Here is a 22,305-nt window from a genome sequence, read left to right as displayed (position 1 = left end):
CTGGCTGTGAACCCACGTCAGGAGACATAATTACAACAAATTTAGTTATAGATCTAATTGGCTTTTATTTGTGACTTATGAATTAAGGCAGCTCCACTCTACAAGTACAGTAATCGCTCCCCCTGGGCAATACAATAAAAGAACAGTGGATTTTGTCAAATCGGAACAAGGAAACAGAACCACAGAAATAAATACGTTGGTTAACATCACATTACTTCACATTACTTTTTTGTAAAAGTTAAAGTAGAGGGGACCCCCATAGTATGCTAACTCAAGTAAACTGGAATCTCTGTTTTTTTTTTTTTTTTTTTTTTTTTTTTTTTAAATTGATGTGTTTTGGATCTGCTTCCTCAAAATTTCAGTTGGAGTATGTAGCATTTAGCATGACTGGCTCTATGCGCTCACCTAGGTGACAGTGGGACCAAACCTTAAAGCATTAGTGCTATTATAAGTTACCACCATTTGGGGCTTTTATCCTTCATAGGTTTTTTTTAATTATTATTATACTTTAAGCTCTAGGGTACCTTCATAGGTTAGGATGTTCTCCTGATGACGCATTTCTTTGAGGTTTGTAATTCCAGCCAAAGAGACCATTCACTCTTCGATGGCTGGCTGCATGCAAACATTTAAAGCTTTTAGAGATTACACTACACCAGGGAGTATGACTACTAGTATGACTATTAGGAGGGTAATACCAAGAGTTGGATAGGCAAGATGCAAACCAACTAAAATAGAATAAAGAACGATCCTGACGAGTCTAGCCATTTTAACCAAGCAGCACATTTGTTAATTTCTACAACTTAGTCTCAGTGATACCCGTTGTATTTAGCCATGTTCAACAAGAAGTGTCAGAAACTGCACAGACTCCTCCCTGTTCAGTTGGTAGGGAGCAATTCCATTATTTGGCATTGCATGGCTGGGTTAAACTAAAACAGGGAGTGAGAACAGGTGAGTCTAGAAGTCCAACTCTGAAAAGGACCCCACTGTACATTTGAACAAACAGTTGTGTTAAAGATGCTGCTAATGTCAGCCATTGGGTGGACTAAAGGATCTCTCATGTAAAACACTGGGATTGACAAGGTAGATCTGACACTCTGTTAAGTCACCCTCTGAAGCTACTTCTTGTGAAATACTAATGACAGCATTATCCTGACAAGTAAAAGAGGCAGGCATAAGCAAGGACAAATTAAAAGGAGTAAGAGCCTTATCATGATGGGGAGTCTTGTTTGACATCTTGGGAAAAGCTGTCCACAGCATGAAGTTGTCAATTTCTTGTCATGGTTTGCAGTTTGAGTGTCTCTAGTTACGTGAAGTCTCTGAGTGGTCCACACCTCAAGCATGAAGGTTTTCCCTTTAAATTTCCATTGAGTTGTCCATCTCCAGCATATAGGGCTTCAGGAACAGAGCAGACCTTGTTCTTAGTGGTTCGATGGGATAAAATGGGATTGGAGGAGCTAGAAGAATTCAGGGTCCAGTCCAATCTATGGGATAATAAAAACTAAAAAACAATAAGCAGAGCTGTGATGTCATAACAGATGTACTATAGTTTTTTTCAACATATTTTTTCTCTTTGTAGGCATCTCTATTTCTACCAAAGATAATCCCAGTAAGACATATTTGTTTTCCAAATAAGTTTAGTCTAATCAAACTTGGCCTCATTATTTTTATTATTATTATTATTTTTGAGATGGAGTCTCACTCTGTTGCCCAGGCTGGAGTGCAGTGGCGCGATCTCGGCTCACTGCAAGCTCTGCCTCCCGGGTTCACGCCATTCTCCTGCCTCAGCCTCCCAAGTAGCTGGGACTACAGGCGCCCGCCACTTTGCCCGGCTAGTTTTTTGTATATTTTTAGTAGAGACGGGGTTTCACCGTGTTAGCCAGGATGGTCTCGATCTCCTGACCTCGTGATCCGCCCGTCTTGGCCTCCCAAAGTGCTGGGATTACAGGCTTGAGCCACCGCACCCGGCCGCCTCGTTCTTTATATAAGTGCAGCAAGAGTAGCAGTTGACCGCGTCGTCTTTCTTTTTTTTGAGACGGAGTCTCACCCTGTTGCCCAGGTTGGAGTGCAGCTCACTGCAACCTCTGCCTCCCAGGTTCAAGCAATTCTCCTTGAATGGGAGTATAGGCCTATGTATGGGCCTATTTGCGCACATGAATGGTACAGGCCTATGTATGCACTTCCAGGCTGGAGTGCAGCTCACTGCAACCTCCACCTCCTGAATTCAAGCAATTCTCCTACCTCAGCCTCCTGAGTAACTGGGATTACAGGCGCCCGCCACCACGCCCAGCTTTTTTTCTTTTTTTTTTTTTTTTTTTTGTATTTTTAGTAGAGATGAGATTTCACCATGTTGGCCAGGCTAGTCTTAAACTCCTGATCTCATGATTCACCCACCTTGGCCTCCCAAAGTGCTGGGATTACAGGCGTGAGCCACTGCGCCCAGCCTGGAGTCTTTTTAAGTTTGCTTTACTAGAAGTTTTTATAAGGAATTTCAGATTAAACTTTTAGAAACCTCTTGACACGAGGAAGCCAAACCAAGGGCGACTTCAGACTTCGCCAGCAGTGCCTATGGGTTCATTTGTGTATATTCCCAAATATAACATCCCAATCAAAGGCTGGGTAATATAACCAGTGATTTCAAATGTATCCTGTTATAAAAGGAGCAGATTTTTGTTGAGCAAATAACTATATTATTATATTTATTATTTAATATAAATATTGATTAACAATTATAATTAATCATTAAATAATCATTATTAATAAAATCAATTAAGCAATCCTTAAATAATAATAATTAATAAATATTAATTAATAATAATATTTTATAACAATTAACATTAATAACTATATTTATTGTGCAAATAAAGATACTATTACAAAAATATAAATGTTCATGAATAATTTCCAAATTCTGGAGCAGTCAGGTAGGGAGAAAATGTAGATGTTTCAATTTTTGTTCACAAAAATCTACTTTACCAAATTGCTGAACACTGTAGATAGCTTAAAAGAAAGTGTTTCCTGAAATCTGGGAAACAAAACACTTAAAGAATCCACAAAAGTTCAAATAAAAAATCATAAAAATATTATTTTCATTGCTATCATTTAGTCCCATGAAATTAATTCTTTTCTCTGCTTGCTCTTGGCTGGCAGTTTCATGAAGCTATCAGTTTGTTAAAATTTTGGAAATTCTTAAATCGTCCAATGATATGATTTTAATGTTATCAGAAACTTGTATTCAAGACTACGTGTCAGAGTCTTTTCTGTAAATACCCTCAATGAAGAAGAAAGTTTGGATGGTAGCTGATTGCAAATGCTTTAAGCAAGAATCAAAACAATTGTCAGGGCCTGGGCGCGGTGGTTCATGCCTATAATCCCAGCACTTTGGGAGGCTGAGGCGGGCGGATCACTGAGGTTGGGAGTTTGAGATCAGCCTTATCACCATGGAGAAACCCCATCTCTACTAAAAATACAAAATTAGCCAGGCATGGTGGCCCATGCCTATAATCCCAGCTACTCGGGAGGCTGAGGCAGGAGAATCGCTCGAACACAGGAGGCAGAGGTTGTGATGAGCCGAAATCATGCCATTGCATTTCAGCCTGGGCAACAAGAGTGAAACTCCATCTCAAAACACAAACAAAAACAACCCCCCCCAAACAAAACAAAACAAAAAACAATTGTTGTGAATGACAAAGATTGAAAATGAGTATGGTTAAACATCTGATGCTGATAAGAGTTCATTATGATAAGAATGCATCTCCCATAGACATTTAATTACTTCTGTGGCATATGACATTATGGCTTATAACCTATTAGATTTCTGGGAATCTCTTATAATTTTTGGAACACTCACATCAATAACATATCCATAAATATAACTTAGAGAAGGTTTAGCATCACTTATCATTTGATAGTGCTTCCCATATAATGGAACATATCAAATAAGGCGGCTTTTCCATTTAGTTTCTGTTTCCCAGTTAGATGACTGAGTTCTTGGTGGAGCCCATTAATGGATAAGGCCAACAAAGTATAGGCCTATGTATGTTGAAAAAGCTCCAGAGGCAATTCTAATCCTCCTAGCTAAAAACCATGAGTTTAGCCCCAAGTCCTACCTATTAGAACAGGGGTCCTCCATCCTGGCTACACATTAGTAGCATCTGGAGAGGCTTAAAAATTACCAATGCCTGGGTCCCACTCCAGACCAGTAGATCAGAAATGATGGTTGGGGCTTGAGCATCCATTTTTAAAAATGTTTCTAAGTGATTCCAATGTGTAGCTATATTTCCTATCAGATTTCTCTGATTTCTTGTGGCCTTCACTCCTTTCTACTTTGGTATCATGAATCTTTTTCAGGTCTTATCTCCTGTCTTGGGCTTTCTGTTCCCTGGGGGTAGGGACCTTGCCTTCTTCATTTCTGTATCTGTTATGAACACATGATTTGATCGTCAGGAAAAGGTTCTCAGCCACATGCAGGATGTGTCCAAAGTTCACATGCTAATACGACACAGTGTTTGTTTTCCATGAAATAAGAGGTTGCCTGTGATGAAGGGTGTGGGTAAGTCCACAGTGCGGGTGGTGGAGGGGAGATCACCCTGTTTTTAGGTGTAACATTGAAACTAAGAATTCTATGTGCATCCGGGGTAAAGGGGCAGGGATGTGTAGAGAGTCAGATTCTAGTTAAGATGGAGGAATTATACTAGGAAGTAGAGGTAAAGAGAAGGAATTTGAACTTATCTAGCAGGCCAGAGCAGGCCCCTTTGGCTTCTTCTTCTTTTTTTTTTTTTTGAGACAGAGTCATGCTCTGTGCAGTGGTGAGATCTTGGCTCACTGCAAGCTCTGCCTCCCAGGTTCACGCCATTCTCCTGCCTCATGCCCGGCTAATTTTTGTGTGTATGTATGTGTGTATGTGTGTATATATATATATATATATATATATTTTTTTTTTTTTAGTAGAGACAGGGTTTCACCGTATTAGCCAGGATGGTCTCGATCTCTTGACCTCATGATCCACCCGCCTCGGCCTCCCGAAGTGCTGGGATTACAGGCGTGAGCCACTGCGCCCGGCCCCCTTTGGCTTCTTAAGTAGGCGAGTGAACTAGATTTTAGGAAGGTAATGAGGCAGTCATATGCCAGAAAGATTCCAACCTTACAACAAGGGATCAAGCAGGATGTTGAACAGTTATTGGAGTTTATGGGATTGGAGAGAACGACACAAGTGAGCGATGTTAAAAAAAGGATGAAGAGGCTTTGACAATGTATTGACTCTAGGAAGCAAATGAACAGAGGCTGGAGATAATTATGTCTAAGAGACAGTGGGGTCCAGGGAGCATGCAGACCAGGAAAAAAGAGACCTGCAGGAATTAGTGGGAGACGCAGAAATTTAGGGGTAGAAGGAGGAGATCCAGTCCCAGATATAAGTGAAGAATTTTCTTCCTTTTCCCAAGCATGGTGGTCAACCCTGCAGGAAACATGACAAGAGGAAAGGACATCATACCTGCCAGTCTTCCTAAAACACCGAAAATACACCAGGGCTGCTATATTAGAGCCACCCTGGCCAGCACTCCAATCATGATGCCGACAGTGGCCACAGCTGAGAGGCCAGGAGCACTTCCTTGTGGGAAGAAAAGAGAAGGAATGAAGGTGATGTTATTCTACAGTGGGGTGCCCCAAGAACCAGCTGTCAACATGAAGTAGTCTCGACTTGTTCCTTCAAGGAATACACTAGTTTTGTGGGAAGGTTGCAATTTTTTCTCTCTCACCATGTTTCTAGGTTGGTGATCAGTCTTCTGTTAATTTCATCCTGGTCTTTCTGCACTTGGACATTTTTGAAGGCTTTGAAAATTTGAGAAAGTCTTATTGCTGTTTTTGCATGTCATGAATAAGAGTCTGTTGGATCTCTATGGCAGGGACTTGACTGACAGAAGGCCCAGGCTAGTGCATTCTGAATTTACCATGTTCTTTTGCCCAGATAACTCACTTCTCATGGGCTCCCACCAGGGGAAAGAAAGCAAGCCCAGGCCTGTGAGACCCTGCTTCACTCTCATGGATGAGGGGTTCAAGGACTCCCCAGCGGTCTTGAGGAAACTCAAAACTGCACCGCTATCTGAAACTTCCCTCCTTCTCTTTCTCCTTCTCAGGAATCAGATCTGCATCGTTGTCTAGGGGCTCTCTTAGGCTCTGCTCTCACTGCTGCTCCACTTTCCCTCATGGCTGTTTTCCCTGGTGAATTATCTTGCACCTCTAATCCCATCTTGGCTGCAGCTCAGTGGATGAAAGCTAACATACTAGGCTTGATTTTTTGCAGGGTTTTTCCTCTCTCTCATGTTTAGCCAGTAACCATGTCCTAGTGGGTTTCCACTTGGTGCTTAGCCCTCACCAGTCAATAAGGGTGATGATTAATGCTATGTTAGCTGCTGTTGAGGGGCACGTCCTAGGTGCCAGGCCGTGTGCTAAATACTTAACCTGTATCTCATTTGATTTATACAATAACCCTCTTGGGTAGACATTATTTTCATTTTACAGATGAAAAGACAGAGGCTTAGAGTGATGAGAAAACTTATCCAAAGTCATACGGTTAGTGACAAGTGGATTTAGAATTTGACTCTAGGACTACCTGACTTCAAGGTTAATGGTAACAGTAGTAGTAATAATAGCTAATATTTATGAAGCTTTTCTCTGTGTGTGGCATTTTGCTGAAGGCTTAATCAAATATTACATTAAATCTTCAAAACAATACTATGAAACAGGCACTGTTATTTCAATTTTCATTTTTTCCATCCATTTCCTAGTGATGAAAATTATTGTAATTTTCAGTTAAAGAATTGAAGGCTCAGAGAAGTTAAGAATCTTGTACAAGAAACTGATAGTGGTAAATACCTACATGAAAATAAAGAGAGACCTCAAATTAACAACCTAACTTTACAAATTCAGGATATAGAAAAAGAACAAAATCGACCCAAAGATAGTGAATGAAGGAAACAATAAGAATTAGAATTGAAATAAATAAAACGGAGGCTAGAAAAACAATAAAGAGAGTCGATGAAACCAAAAGTTGGTTCTTCAAAACAGATCAACAAAATTGACAGTCATTTACTAGGTTGATTAAGAAAGCAGAAATGAAAATGGGGGCATGGTGGCTCACACCTTTAATTCCAGCACCCTGGTAGGTCAAAGGAAGAGGGTTGCTTGAGGTCAGAAGGTCATGACCAGCCTATGCAACATAGGGTGACACAATCTCTACAAATTTTTTTTTTTTTTAAACTAGCCAAGCATGATGGGACATGCCTGTAGTCCCAGCTACTCAGGAGGCTGAGGTAGCAGGATCACTTGAGCCCAGGGGGTTAAGCCTGCAAGTAAGCTATCATCAAGCCACTGCACTCCAGCCTGGGTTGGGTTACAGAGTGAGACCTACTCTCAAAAAATTGATGACATTGCTACCAATTCTACAGAAATAATAAAGATTAAAAGAGTGCGATAAAGAATTGAATGCCAACAAATTGGATAACCTAGATGAAATGGGCAAATTCCTGGGAACAAAAAAAAATCTATAATTAGTAATAAGATTTAGCCAGTAAAAACATTTGACAAAATTCAACATTCTTTTATAAATAAAAACACTTTGGGAATGGAGGGAAACCACCTCAACATAATAGAGGCATACTCAATGGAGAAAGACTGAAAGCTTTCCCTGTAAGACCAGGAACAAGACAAGGATGCCTGCTTTCACCACTTCTCTTCAACATAATATTTAAAGTCCTAGCTGGAGAAATTAGGCAAAAAACAAACAAACAAACAAACAAACATCCAAATCAGAAAGAAGAGGTAAAATTATTTCTGTTCACAGATAACTTAAACTTCTATGTAGAAAACTCTACAGGGTTGGAGTTGTTGCTGGTGATGTAGAGCTTGGGCAGCTCCGCTGTGCAGACAACAGAGAGAAGATTGCCCTGTGTGGCACCTTTGATTCCTCTGCAGGCATCTTTCAATCAGAGTTGGCATCTCCCATCCCTCAGCCCACCCGAGTCCTTAAGATCCCAGGGCAGGTGTGTGTGTCAGAAGATGGATGCATGACGATCTGAGGGCTCAGAGATCATGAGGCCACCTGCTTTGTGTGGGAGAAGCACAGACTTTCTCAACTGTGAATAGAGCAGAAGCATTGAGTCATGGGTAGACACAGGACTGAGAGCCACAGCCTCTGGCACCTCTCCTGTTTCCTCCCTGACTGGCTGACTGCGTGGTCTTTTGGGGTGCTCACCTGGAACATGCAGGTGCTGTTTCTTTCAGCTGTACAGTCCCACACCACCCAGCCAAGATGTGTTTTTTTCTGAGGCTTTGCTATTTAAGGACATCCTGGAGATGGGTGATGATGGGGATGGGGGTTTGAGCAGGAGATCAGAAGCAAGTCTAGAGATGAGTTCAGGGGTCGGCTGTGGGTCACAGGTGGGCAGCTCTGTCCAGGAGTTTGATGGGAACAGAGTTTCATTTTGGGAGGAAGAAAAGAGTTCTGTGGGTGGATGGTGGTGATGGTAGCAGAACAATGGGAATGTGCTTAATACTATGGATCTGCACATGTGGAAGTGTTAAAATGGTAAGTCCTACATTAGATATATACAGTGGCTGGTAGTCTTACCCTCCCTATAAATACACACTTTTTGGCACTGTCCCTTCCCTGCCATGCAGAGTCCCCAAGGCTGAATCTCCCTATGTCTCCAAGTGTGCATCACTTGCTGTCCTCTGTGCTGTGTCCCATGTGCTGTGCCCACAGCCTTATACAGCCAGTGACTTCAGAGCCAGGACACAGCTCAGCAGTTTGCCATGAGGCTCCTTGTCTTCCCATTTTCCTGCAGCCTGATCCAGGGGAGGCTTTGGTGTTGATTAGCAGCTTTATTTAGCCTGATTCAGGACAGACACCTGGGCACCTTCTCCATATGCCCTGGTTTCACCTTAGGTGGCTTCAGGGCAGGGTCAGTCAGTCACTGGGGGCGCTGGGAGCAGAGATGGGGGCAGAGTTTGAGCTGCTCCTCCATCATCCAAGGGGCTTCCTCTTCTCATTTAAGGAAAAAGTGTGAGCTCATTTCAAAGCCTCCTTGTCCCTTATAGCTTATAGAGTAGGTAAAAGAACACAAAGAAGTGACAGAAAGGGAACTGTTGGTGACAGAGAGCAGCAACTTGACTCTGAGGACTCTTCCTCTTTTTTCCTCTGTGAATCCCCTTTCACTACACAGGACTCAGGGCTGAGGGAGCCCCCTCCTCTCATTGCAGGATGGACCCAAAGTCAGACATGAGAAATCAGAAAGCAAAAACAACAAAAACCAAAAGTAGACAAGGGGAAGAGAGTCTGCAGAGGTGAACTGGGAGGGTTCAGGGGAGAATTTGGGATTTGCTTGTGCCCCTTGGACACAGGTTGGGAAAGAAAATTTCTTCCTGGCTCTTCTCTGAGAGCCACACTCCACCTGAAAATGTGATGCCAGTGCTTCGTGGATCCACTTACCAGAGACTGTGATCATCATGACTGTGGTCCTATTGAGGCCAGTGGCTGAGTTATAGGCTTGGCACATATAGGATCCGCTATTATTCACAGTGATGTTGGGGATAAAGAGCTCTTGTGTGGATTGCTGGAACGTCCCATTGACAAACCAAGAGTACTGTGCAGTTGGGTTAGAGGCTGCGTGGCAGAAGAGGTTCAGATTTTCCCCTGGACGGTAATTGGAGTTTGAGGGGGAAATGGTGGGGACATCTGGGCCATCTGGAGGAAAAAGAATAAAGCCACAGATGATGTCGTCAGAGAGAAGCGTAAGTTCCTGGTCTGTGGAGGGGCAACCGTGTCCCCTGAGCCATGTCACAACCCTGAAGTCTCAACCAAACCCCCGCTATGTCCCCTGAGCCAACGTCTGAGACATTCACCTGTTTCTCCCATCAGAAAATGTGAACCCTGAGCCTTAAGGACATCATGGAGATGAGTGATGATGGGAATGGGTGTTTGAGTAGAAGTAGCACAGGAGACAGCCCCTCGCCTCCTATTCTTGGTCAAGGCCTGGTCTGCCCACGTTTACTCAGGGCAGGAAGTCACGGCAAGCTTGGGTGAGGGTCTGAGTGCTTGGACCTGAGAGGGACCGAGAGGCCTGGACTCTGGCTGTATGGATTTGGGCTGGGGGCCCGGGCCACAGAGGAACAGAAGATACTCACAGAGGACATTCAGGATGACTGGGTCACTGAGGTTGGCACTCACTGGGTTCTGTATTTCACATTCGTAGGCTCCTGCATCATTCCTTTTGACGCTGAGTAGAGTGAGGGTCCTGTTACCATTGGACAGCTGCAGCCTGGGACTGACTGGGAGGCTCTGACCATTTACCCACCACAGGTAGGTTGTGCTATGAATGTCAGGTTCACAGGTGAAGTCTACAGCATCCTTGTCCTCCACGGGGTTGGAGTTGTTGCTGGTGATGTAGGGCTTGGGCAGCTCCGCTGTGCAGAGAACAGAGAGAAGATTGCCCTGTGTGGCACCTGTGATTCCTCCGCAGACATCTTTCAATCAGAGTTGGCATCTCTCATCTCTCAGCCCCTTGGAGTCCTTAAAAGCCCATGGCAGGTGTATGTGTCACATGACAGATGCATGATGATCTGAGGGCTGAGATTGTGTGAGACTGCCTGCTCTGTGTGGGAGAAGCACAGTCTTTCTCAAGTGTGAATTGAGCAGCAGCACTGGGTCATGGACAGACACAGGACCCGGGGTCACAGCCCCTTGTGCTTCTTCTGGTTTCTCCCTGACCAACTGCCTGCCTGGCTTCCCTTGGGGTCTTCACCTGAAACATTCAGGTGCTGGGTCTTTTCAAGCTTTAGTCCTGCTTTGCCCCCCCGGCTGTATTTTCTGTGTGGCTTCCTTTTCTTTTCTTTTTTTTTTTTTTTTTTGAGACGGAGTCTCGCTGTGTCACCCAGGCTGGAGTGCAGTGGCGCGATCTCGGCTCACTGCAAGCTCCGCCTCCCGGGTTTACGCCATTCTCCTGCCTCAGCCTCCGAGTAGCTGGGACTACAGGCGCCTGCCACCGCGCCCGGCTAGTTTTTTGTATTTTTAGTAGAGACGGGGTTTCACCATGTTAGCCAGGATGGTCTCGATCTCCTGACTTCGTGATCCACCCGCCTCGGCCTCCCAAAGTACTGGGATTACAGGCTTGAGCCACCGCGCCCGGCCTGTGGCTTCCTTTTCTAAGGACATTCTAGAGATGGGTGATGATGGGACTTCTTATTGTTCTTAAACCCCGAGGATACTGTTCAGCCTGGCCTGGGATTGGATGTTTCAGCAGAATTAACACAGGGGACACCAGGGGCAAGCCTGGAGGTCAGTTCAGTCATCAGGCAGTGGAACCACAAGGTGGGCAGTGTTTCCCAGGTGTTTAATAACGACTGACTTGAGCCTGTGACCCCTAAAGATAGAGCAGAATTCAGAGAACGATCTAGAAGACAGTGAGGGGGACAGGTAGGAGCTGCCTGAATTTAATAGCAGAACCATGTTCCTTTTCTTTGACCTTTAATGTTTCTTCTCCCTCTGCGGAGGGCAGGTGAGGACTCCGTGGATCTCTCCATAAATACATGTGGATGTTTGCAAATGCAGAGCTGAGTGGTGGAAACGGGGAGCATGAACTGCTGCAAATCTGACCCTCAAGGACCATGTGTTGTTTGACAGATATGAGACAGAAATTTGGGAAGAAGTTTTGGAAATATTTTCTCCCATTGGACATTACGTTAAATGAAATGAGTCACTCACAGGACAGATACTTCAGGATTCCAGTTATATGAGGTCCCTAGAGTAGTCACACTCATGGAATCAGAGTAGAATGGTGATTGCCAGGGGTTGCGAGAGGCAGAATGGGGAGTTGGTCAATGGATGTGAACTTTCAGTTTACACAGGATGAGGTTCTAGAGATTTGCTGTTCAGCTTGGTACCTATAGTTCATACGGACTGAGTATCACTTATGCATAAGGCTTAGGACCAAAAGTGTTTTGGATTTCTGACTGTTTTTGGATTCTTGAACATTTGCAGTAGACTTACCCGTTTAGCATCCTACATCTGAAAACCCAGAATCCAAAATGCTCCAGTGAGCATTTCTTTTCAGCATCGCTTTAGTGGTCAAAAAGTGTTGGATTTGGGAGCATTTCAGATTTTGGATTATTAGATTTAGGATGCTTGACCTGTAGTGCCGTAATTTGCTTTGAAAAATTTGCCAGGAGTTTAGACCTCATGTTATGTTCTGAATACAGTAAAAAATGAAAGAAATTTGGGGGAAACATTTAATTTTTTCCATAAGTGGAGATTGTTACTAATGGCCTAAAGATCGAAGATCAATTGCTGGAAGTAGTACTTTTCTTGATAACATACTAAGGGTTAGGTGTGCTGTAAATTCCAGTAGGATCACATTGTCCTCAAATGAAGATGCTGAAGTTGGTTTGAAATTAGCAACTCCCTGAGTAGAGAGAGGCACATGAGTCCTCTTAGGAGGATAGAACCAGTCAGTTAGGAAGTCTTAGGTGTGTCAGTTACATAAAGGAAGGAACGATGCCAAATTAGAAGCAACGTGTGTTATGCTAGTAAATTTAGAAAGAGCTCCCTGCCCCTAGTTCCTGTGCAGAGTTAGGCAAATAGGGAAGGAGCCCAAAACAGGCATGTGAAATGCTTTCTTCATCTCCTCTTAACCTCAGAAAACACAATGAGAGTTTAAGTTCATCTAAACTGGGCAGAGTCTATGTGAGACTCCAGTGACTGATGCACTTCTCAGTCCAAGAGATCCCACCTTATGACAATGGCATCATCACGAGGACACAGGTGTATGTGGAATGGGCAGCAAACCCATCAGACAGCACCTGCCTGGCCGGCTTCCCCTGGGGAAGGTCCTGGGGAATGACTGGAGGGTGTGAGCCTCACATCAAGATGAGTCTGGGAGTCAATGGGTGAAATTAGCCTCTGGGCCTTGGGGAAAGCGGACCTGTCATCCTGCCTCTGAGCCCCTGGTGAGTCAGTAGAGTCGCTGAGTCGCTCATCCCTGTCCCGTGGCCTGTTCCACATGTCAGCCTCACCAGAGGAAAGAGCCCTGTTATGGGGACACAGTGGAAGCTCGTTCCCCTGGTGACCTGGGGACAGTGGCTTGCAAGGGACCTGGCAGGGGTGGCTGCTCCAGCTGATTTCTGTGCCTTCCCTGTTGCCTGGGAGGTGGGCCAGGACTCAGTGTGAGCAGGAAGGGAACAGGACCGTCGGCCTTGTTAGAGGGGCTTTCTGGAGAAGGCCTAAGAGTGGAGGAAGCTGTGCAGGGCAGGGCATCCCAGCTAGAATGAAAGGGGAGGAAAATGAGGGACATAGAGGGGCAGAAAGAGCCAGAGATACCTATGGCAGTGAGCAGTGGGGGCTACAGTGACCTCAGAGACCCCAGGGATCAGGAGCCTCTTGGCTGCCCCAGGCCAGGACCAGAGAGACCTGAAAACCCTCTAATGACCAAGGAACCCCAGAGTCACATGAGATGGGGTAGGTTTAGGGACAGGGGTTCAGAGGGATGGAATATGGGTTTCAGCCCCTGAGGGACAAGAAACAGGTGTGGCCAGAACCTCATAGGATTCTGCATCCAGGAACTGGTCTCTAAAGAGGTTATGGGTCCTTTTTTCATTCCTTCTTCCTTTCTTCCCTTCTTCATGAGAGAACTCCTAAGTGAGCGTGTGTCTCACTTTGGGCCTGTGCTGGTGTAGGGTGTGAGTGGGGAGAAAAAACAAAGTCCTCTCCTTTATCCTCCCGTGTGAATGACACCAACACATCGGGAAACACAGGATTTCAGGTGCAGTGAGGGGACTGTGGGTCGGAGGGAGAGACCTGGACAATTCCAGCACTGACTCTGTTATTTGAGGCAGGTGATTCAGTTCTAGAGTAAAACTGAGTAATTCTCTGTTTGCTTCTTACTTTCCAGACCAGAATCTCCACTTCCGAGCTGTGGATGCACAAGACAAAAGGAAGTGAACCCATGACTGGTCTCAGGTCTGCAAATGCCTGACAACAAACAGCCCCGCCCACCCCGGGTTGAGGAGAGGAGGCGGTTCCGGCTGCAGACAGACCTCATATGTCTCTAATCTGCCATCTATGGCCTGTGTGACCCTTGTTAGTGACTGTCTCCCTGTCCCTCAATTTCCTTTCAATAAGTAGGATAAGTGCTATTTGGCTGTGAGGTTGTGAGTTAACCTCAAAATATTTACAGTCATTTGGTCTCAGCTCTGCACAGAGGAACTGCCCAAGTGAACAGCATCTATGATTATTTGCTTCTGAGAGAGGGCCCTGGGCCGGATCCGTGGTGGACATGGAGCTTCCGGGAGCATCCTCTCTTCTCTGTTCCTCTCCCTGGGGACTCTGAACTTCCCAGGGAGTAACCTATGTCCTCTAGGGCAGTGGGCTCATGCCCTAGTAATTTTTTCCATTCTGTCCTTTCCATGCTGAGCCTCAAGTGAAGGAGGAGGCCCTATCCTTGGCTAGATGAGGCTCTGGGTGCTCGGCCCTGGCTGGTGACCAACTCCAGGAGTCATGGCCCTTGGATAGCTCACATCCTTGCTCCCAGCCAGCCCTGCCCAAGAGGCCACCACACAGCCCTAGCACAGACTCCCTAGGATTACCTGGGAAGCAGGAACTAGGGACAGGGCTTTGCGCAGGGGCTCAGTTCTGGGAAGAGTTGAGCTTCTCATGAGGATCCCAGGGGTCCCCCCTCAGGCCAGGCCCTGACCCAGTTCTCCAGGGTCTTTCTCAGGGTCAGGTCCATGGGGAGACCATGGGGTGCTTGGCTGACACTGACCTGCCCCTGCTGAGTCCCCCCATCAGACTGTCCTTCCTCTGCAGTGAGTGTCTGCAGGGTCTGGATGCAGGAAAAGAATTCTGATCTGTGGAAGTTTGTCTCCCCCATGTGTGTCCTGCACTAAATGTCCAAACCCCAACACAGGATGTAATGCAGAGGGGACACAGGCACAGCCCAGGCCTGACAATCCCGTATGTGGGAAGTAGAACTGAACCCCAACACCCAGAGGTCATGGGGAATCACTCACGGTATACCCAGAACCGGCCAGTTGCTTCTTCAGTCACAAGATCTTCCTTTATGGCTTGTAGGGTGTAGGATCCTGTGTCATTCTGGGTGACGTTCTGGATCAGCAGGGATGCATTGGAGTATATCATCTCTCGACCGCTGTGTGCGGGCCCTGGGGTAGTTTGTTGAGTTCCTATTACATATGCTACAATTAGACGTTTGGCATCCACTCTTTCCCCTTTGTACCAGCTGAAGCCTAAAGTATTCTGGGGCAGATTGTGGGCGAGTAGAAGAACCTCCTTCCCCTCTGCGACATTGAACGGCCTGGATTCAATAGTGAGCTGGGCAGTGGTAGGCGGGTTCCAGAAGGTTAGAAGTGAGGCTAGGAGAGAGGAGAGAGCATCGGTCAATATTGGGACCTATGCATTAGGGTGGAAAAACGGGGCCCTGGGTCCTGAGCAGGTCTCTTCACCCCTCCACCTTGGAGCACGTGTGTGTGTGTCCTACTGGGTCAAAGTCAGCAGTGTGACCCCCACCCATTCCTTCAGCACCTCTGACCTTGGCATTCCCCTGTTTGGAATCCTCTTCCCCAGAGGTCTGCATGGCTCCCTCCCCGCTGGCCTCAGGTCCTGCTCACATCAGGGCATCTTAGGGAGACCCCTCCCCTGACACTTCCTCTAGAGACCCCGGGTCTTTTCCTTCTGACCTTTCCCTGCTCTGTTCCCTCCAGGGCTCTTGTCAACACCTGACCTCACATTCCAGATCTCTTTGCCTGTGTTTTTTCCTCTTCATGACAGTATGAGCTCTGTGATGACTGAGACTTGTCTGATGCTTGCTGTATGCCATTGACTAAAATTCATTGCAAATACTTGTGAATGAGTTAATGAGTGTACCTGGTGGTTATTTTTCAACCTCTGATTGGTGAGTAAGGGCAGTGTTTAGTGCCCTGGTTATATTTTTATTTGGAGTGTAACCCTGATGCAGTTCTGATTTCTGTCATTTTTCAAATTGTAGTGACCAATGATGATTAACTTGGAAAACATGATCAATTGATTTTCCTCCTTTTTTATCAATCCCAGTTTAGTGCGACTTTCCTGTTGTGACCTCTGTCCCTCTCTGGTGTTCTGTTTCCTCAGGCTTCAACAGAAGCCCTCTGTCCCCTCTCAGAGCCCCGTCCTCCCCCAGGAGACCCCAGCCAGTCTCTGTGCTCCCTCCTCCCATCCACTCCCAGGGAGTCCTCCCCTCACCTGTGAGCAGGACCTCCTTCCAGGGGACACATATGCTGCAGGGAGGGGCTGAGGGGGGCCCCATGGTCTCTGCTGTCTTCTCTGTCCTCCTCTGTGTAGGGGAGCTTGAACTCCAGGAATGCTGTAGTCAGGGCTGCTGTGACTGTTGCCTCTGCTGCCCTTCCTCCTTCTGTGCTGAGCCTCTTCTCAGGGTAGGAGCATTTCCCAGGGTCACGTGGGTCATGGGTGCGGTCTCTGTTCAGGAATCCTCTATCCCCTCCCCTCTCATTTCTGTCTCTTTTGTCCCTCCTCCTCTTCCCCTTCTGTTTATATTCAGTTCTCCAGTAGACGCTCTGAGAAGCAAGCATGTTTGGACCCCTGTTCCATAACACGACGACCCGCCCTCCCCAGCGCAGACCTCTGCTGTGTCTGGGCCTTGGGTCTGTCAGTACCACACAGAGAGTCCCCAGGGTCCTCAAACCTGGTGTTATTTTTTCTGTAACAGAGAAACCCTTCTATGTGTGCAGGATGTTGCTAGTGTTCTCACACATCTGGGAAGGTTGGATTTACTCCAAGCAAGGAGGTCACAGGGATGTTTGGGGTCCTAGAAATGGACACATCTAGGGCTAAAGCCCAGGTCTAAGATTCTGAGTCATTCTTTTTGCAGCGCGGTGTGACCCTAATTTCCTGGGAGTAACTGAGAATGAAGCTGCATGGTGCTGTAGTATTATGTCATCCAGACCCCAGACGTTTCTAGACCAACTTTATGATTTTCTCTACAGCGTTACCACCTTTATTATTATTTACTTCGTACTTTTTTTGTAATTAAATTTAGTTTACAAAACATCCTTGTCTTAGCAGGGCTCAGTGGCTCACACCTGTGATCCCAGCTACTCAAGAGGTTGAGGTGAGAGGATGACCTGAGGCCAGGAGCTGAAGACAAAGTATTTTTGTCTTACACAATACTGTCCATGAAATTAGAGATTTGATGTGTGCTTATTTTTTTTTTTCCTATCATGTATTAAAATAAACACAGTTAAACAAAGTTTATGTTTCACCTAAAATCAGTTTTGGGAAATGCTTATATAGTGACATAAGCATGGAATTTATATCCAGATAGACTTGGGCTCAGCTACTGGCTCTGTCACTTAACTACGTTGACTTGAACAAGTCACTTGGCTTCTTTGATTCTTGAAACCCCGATTTGTAAAAGGAGGATGGTAAAATCCACCCTCCAGAGTTGTTGGGAGTAAGTGAGCTGCTGTGGCATCCCAGTGCCCAGGCGGGTGTTGAGTACATGATGGTTATCCTTGCAATTATTGCTGTAGAATTCTGGTTGTTTTCCAAAGACAGTATCTATGCTGGAATATTGGGATGTGGCTTTCTGCTAATGTGCATGTGTGAAGATGTTACTTTTACTTGTTAGGACTTGTGGTGCATCTGTCATTATTTTTATTTCCCAGTTGTACTACCTATTTTCTCTGTGATATTGGTCAAGTTGCCTAACTTTTCTGTGCCTCATTTACCTAATTTGTGAAATGTGGGTAACAGTAAACTAGTGTGCGTGTGTGTTATTTCCCAGCTCCGACCACTAGAGGGCATAGAAGCACTGGCACCTACTAGCAGTAGGCATATTGGTGACCATGGTCTGCAAACATCTTTTTCCCATGAAAGGAACCAGGGGTCCCTGGAGAAATAGCTGATCCAGGGCTGGGCAAGAAAGCACAAGAGGAGCCTTGTGGGGCCAGAAGTAAGCATCTTGTGGGGCCAGAAGTAAGGAACTGCTTGAAAAATGATGGGGTTGTGTCAAAAGTCACAGAAACCAACTAGAAGGAGCTCCCAATGGCCAAACTGTGGACAATATCAGCGACATAATAAATAACGCCAGCCCCTGGGGGCGGTGGTTTATGCTTTGGCACTTTGGCAGGCCGAGGTGGGCGGATCACTTGAGGTCAGGAGTTCAAGACCAGCCTGGCCAACACAGCGAAACCACGTCTCTACTAAAAGCACGAAAATTAGCTGGGTGTGGTGGCGGGGACCAGTAGTCCCAGCTACTAGGGAGGCTAAAGCAGGACAGTCGCTTGAATCCAGGAGGCGGAGGTTGCAGTGAGCCGAGATAGTGCCACTGCACTCCAGCCTGGACAACAGAGCAAGACTCCATCTCAAAAAAAAAGAAAAAAAAAGATATAAAATAAGATTAGATTTTACTTTGAGATTTATTTTGGGAATGGAGGAGCTATTATTTCTTCCAGCCACTAAGTAGCTCAGACTCAGGCCCGCATTACAAACTTTGCTTGGCTGGGAAACAAGGCTCCAGCCCGGCGCCACCCACCAACGTGGCTTGTGATGGCGCCCCCTGGCGGCGCAGCGAGCTTTCCCCCAGTTCCTCACCCTAGTGCTTTAGGAGCGACTTTAGAGATTCCACTCGGTCCATTTATTGAACCTTTTCTAGGTCACTCTGCGGTTCATCTAATCTTCACAACAAGTCGGTGTGAGCAGTGGTATTTATTCATCTTAAGACGATAAAAAGGCTAAAACAAGTGAAGCGACTTGCCCAGGGTTGCAAAGGGAGTGACAGAACCAGAATTTGGATTTAGGCCCCCGTGACTTCCAGCCTGAGGGTAAATGCCTAGATGAGTGTAAATGTATGGCCAGGTGGAGAACTATCGGTATAGAGCAACGGTTGTCGACTGGGGGTGGTTTCCCCTAAGGAGACATTTGGCAATATCTAGAAATGGTTTTTGCTTTCACAAAGGAAGAGGGTGCTTGGGGGAGGGGGGAGGCTGCTATTGGCGTGTAGTGGAGAGAGCCACGCGGATGCTGCTGAACATCTCACAGTGCACAGAACAGCCCTCACCACAAGGAATCGTTCAGCCCGGATGTCAGTAGAGCTGCTATGAAGCCCTGGTTTGATTTAGAAACCTGAGGGTGCATTCTTGCGATTAGCTAATGTTTGCTGAGTGCTGAGCTAGATAGCGTGAGGGATATGGCAACAGTGCACCAGTCCGTGCGGCCAAGGAAGCTGCAGCCTCGAAGGGCAGTGGGTGGAGGCGGGAGAGACACAGGAAGGTCTTCAGTATAAGGCAGCAGATGATAAGTGCAGGAAGAGAGTGTCCAGTAGGGCTAAGCCGGCTCTCAGGAGGGAGAGTGATTGGGTGTGGGAGGAGCTGAGCACTTGTCTGGCCTGTGGGAAGATGGTTTTTGAGTTGAGTGTATCAGCAAAGTTGAACTGGTGGGAAAACACAAACTCTGTTCAGGGAAGGGCAAACAGTCTAGTTTGGGTGGAGAGAGAGTAATTTTTAGTGAGTGGAGGGGGTTGCAATGGAAACGGAGGTTGGGGCTAGAGCTTTGAGTCCAGGCTGAGGACACTAGCCTGGGTGTCTGTCACAGTGATGGAAAAACCTTCCCTTCCTGAATGGGGGTTTAGGTCCCAGGGCTATGGGGCTCAGCAGCTTCTAGAGCGCTCTCTCTACAAAGCTAGGAACTTGGAGTGGAGAAGGGTGGAAATTGGAGTGGAGAAGGGTGAACATCTCCTGATTTTAAGAGACACTAAATATGTAATAAAGCTGTTTCGCCTCAATGTGGCCCTTGGGGAGATGGTGCTCCCAGGTGGAAATATACATGGGGCTAACCTCTCTTCTGCATTGTTTCTTTGCAAAGGGCTTGGCCACTTTGGTTGTAGTGAAAACTGGAGCAGATTAGAAAGCCTTAGCCAAAGGTCTGCTACCCGAATGGTGCACTGTTGCAGCAGGGCTTGGTGTGGCTAAAGCTTCAAGTATGGACACCACCTGGTGACAGGATTTTCTTCCGTTTATTAGCTACCATTAAATAGCATTAAAATATGTGCATGCTTGGTGCATTCTAAAGAATGTAAAGAATACAAGCAAAGTTTGAGATCTGACTGAGCAACATAGTGAGACTTTGACTCTAAAAAAAAAAAGAAAAAGAAAAAAAGAAAAACTAGGCAGGCAGAGTGGTGCACACTTCTAGCCCTACTTGCTTGGAAGACTGAGGCAGGATGACTGCTTCAGCCCAGGAGTTTGAGCTGTAATGAGCTATGATTGCACCATTGTACTCCAAGCTTGGGTGACAGAGTAAGATCCTATCTTAAAACAAACAAACAAACAAAGAATATAAGCAAAGAGTTCCTTATCTTTTATGAACATATGGTTGCCTTCAATACCCTCCCACTACTGCCACCAAGTTTGACCCCGGGGAAATGCATTACTCTTCTGGAAAAGGCTTAGAGGCAAAGGCATGGGAGCAAATATCTGTTGAACCAATATGTACATATGTATATATTTGCCAGCTGTAGTTGCAGACATTTTCACATACAATATTTCATTTAACCCTCACAACACTGGATGTAAGTACAGTTTACTCCTTTCAGTAAATGAGGAAACTGGCACTGAGAAAGGCTCAATTGCTCCCAGTCCAGTAGCTGAAAGGGCTACATTTTGATGCCCCTGTGGCCTGTTTGGCTCCATTTCCTCCCCACGTTTTCCCCTTCATAGACAGTCTTATTTACCTGGATTCGGGCTGCTAGAGACCATGGACATCAGCATTAGTGGTAGCAACAGGAGGAGGGAAGAGATTGTAATTTTTATTGTGACTGTCGGTGGAGCTGTGTGTTGCTTGAAGAGTGTATGAAAGGTTCCCAGTTGGGGGCTCCTGATCTCCGGGGATGGCTCATCCTGGTGGTCTGCGGTATAGTCCCAGGGCAGTGTTCCTATTCGAGGGCAAGAACAGGTGAGATCATGCTTTCCTGCTGTTAGGTAACAGATTAGACCATGTGCTTTACGGGAATCTGGGAGGTGAAACTGGTCAAACAAAAGAAATGCAGCATTCTTAAGAACATGAGAAGGTGACTGATAACTTGGCAGCCGTGCCAGTTCTCTCCTGTACTCCTTTGCAGCCTCCTCACACCCCAGTGCCTCATGGTTTCTTCCTCAAGTCTTTTTTCTCATTTGAATTTTCTTGGACCTTTCAATGACCTTCTCTATCTGAGTATTTGGCAGGAAAGTGGGTGTTACGTGTTGGTGGAGGAGACATTGACAAGGTCTCTTTCCCCTCCTACTCCCATCTTTGGCAAAATATCAGCAATAGTAGTGTTGTTGCCTGGGAAGTTGCTCTGTCCTCTCTCTCTTCACAATTCCCTTCAATTCTGTAGCCACATAAGGTAGCAGCAGAGCAGGATCCCGGACAAGAGGCAGCTCCCCTGCCCAGAACACCGCCCCGGAGCAGTGGGTGACACCGGGCCTCCTTGTGTGTCCATCAGGAAGGTGGCCATGGCTTAGCTGTTCTGGTCCAAAGGAGAGGGAACTGGATTGGGGGAAGAGACCCCCAGAGCTGCAGGTCCCAGAGGGTTTGAGAAATAGGAGCCACAGAAGGGAAGGAGCCAGCTGCTGGGGCGCCTGGCTCCAGCCCTTGTTTGAAAATGGCCCCGGGCAAAAGAAGAAAGGTAATAATACTTTAAGTAAACATTAGGGGCATAGAATATCAGCACTCACTAAACTTGACATTTATTTGAGACTTTAGGAAACGTGCGCAAAGGGAGAGGAGAGGCTGGGCTTGAATGCTGGGTGATATTCATGGGGGCTGAAGGGAAGGCAAACAAGGGAGCCCTCCCTGGAAGCCTCCAGGCAGGAGCGAGAACAGGTGGCATGACTTTGTTTCCCTGAAAAGAGGGAAGAGGGAAGGCATAAGTCAAAGCCCTTTGATTTTTGTTTGACTGTTCTTCTCTCTCTGTGTTTTCAACTTGTCCCAGCCTGTTGACTGATGCAGAGTTGATTGTGGACTTTGCTACTGCAGGGTTTATAAAGCACTGCAGGGGCCAGGGACTGTGCTAGGCAGTGGAGACTGTGTCCAAGCTGAAGACTCAGGCTGGGCCTAAGATTGTTCTGATGCAAATCACGGATGTGGCTTTGTTCTGGAACTCTAAAAATGGTCTCTGCCTTCAGGAGGCTCAAGTCTAAGCAGGGAGATGACATCCATTTTATAAAGCCTAGAGATATGAGTGCAGTCATCTCTCAAAGTGGCAGGAGTGC

The 22,305-nt window shown here is 46.2% G+C and overlaps 2 protein-coding genes across 23 annotated transcripts in view; both read right to left on the bottom strand.

The window, feature by feature from the left end:
- BCKDHA (branched chain keto acid dehydrogenase E1 subunit alpha) overlaps positions 1-22,305 on the bottom strand; it is a 446,963-nt gene that overhangs the window by 84,067 nt on the left and 340,591 nt on the right. The window lies entirely within an intron of this gene.
- On the bottom strand, positions 41-16,477 carry CEACAM6 (CEA cell adhesion molecule 6). 2 transcript variants are annotated; one of them, XM_050768525.1, is made up of 6 exons: positions 16,280-16,477; positions 15,055-15,414; positions 10,180-10,458; positions 9,485-9,739; positions 5,489-5,605; positions 41-1,498 (listed from the first exon to the last, which is right to left on the bottom strand). In XM_050768525.1, exons 1-5 carry the CDS (start codon positions 16,341-16,343, stop codon positions 5,529-5,531), a joined length of 1,035 nt encoding a protein of 344 aa, XP_050624482.1. In that variant the 5' UTR covers positions 16,344-16,477; the 3' UTR covers positions 41-1,498; positions 5,489-5,528. The 2 variants fall into 2 exon arrangements, with proteins under 2 accessions (XP_050624482.1, XP_050624483.1); XM_050768526.1 differs by lacking the exon at positions 5,489-5,605.

Source organism: Macaca thibetana, chromosome 19 (genome assembly GCF_024542745.1).
Source record: "Macaca thibetana thibetana isolate TM-01 chromosome 19, ASM2454274v1, whole genome shotgun sequence".
Classification (NCBI taxonomy): domain Eukaryota; kingdom Metazoa; phylum Chordata; class Mammalia; order Primates; family Cercopithecidae; genus Macaca; species Macaca thibetana.
This window is presented reverse-complemented; position numbering and strand designations above follow the sequence as displayed.

Bases quoted from the DNA above. Each gene is read 5' to 3' on its own strand.
- CEACAM6 (XM_050768525.1), bottom strand. From the start codon at position 16,343: ATGGGGCCCCCCTCAGCCCCTCCCTGCAGCATATGTGTCCCCTGGAAG. The intron at 15,415-16,279 runs GTGAGGGGAGGA...CCTCTCTCCTAG, and splicing joins GAAGGAGGTCCTGCTCACAG to CCTCACTTCTAACCTTCTGG. The intron at 5,606-9,484 runs GTAAGTGGATCC...TCTTCCCACAAG, and splicing joins CATGATGATCACAGTCTCTG to GAAGTGCTCCTGGCCTCTCA.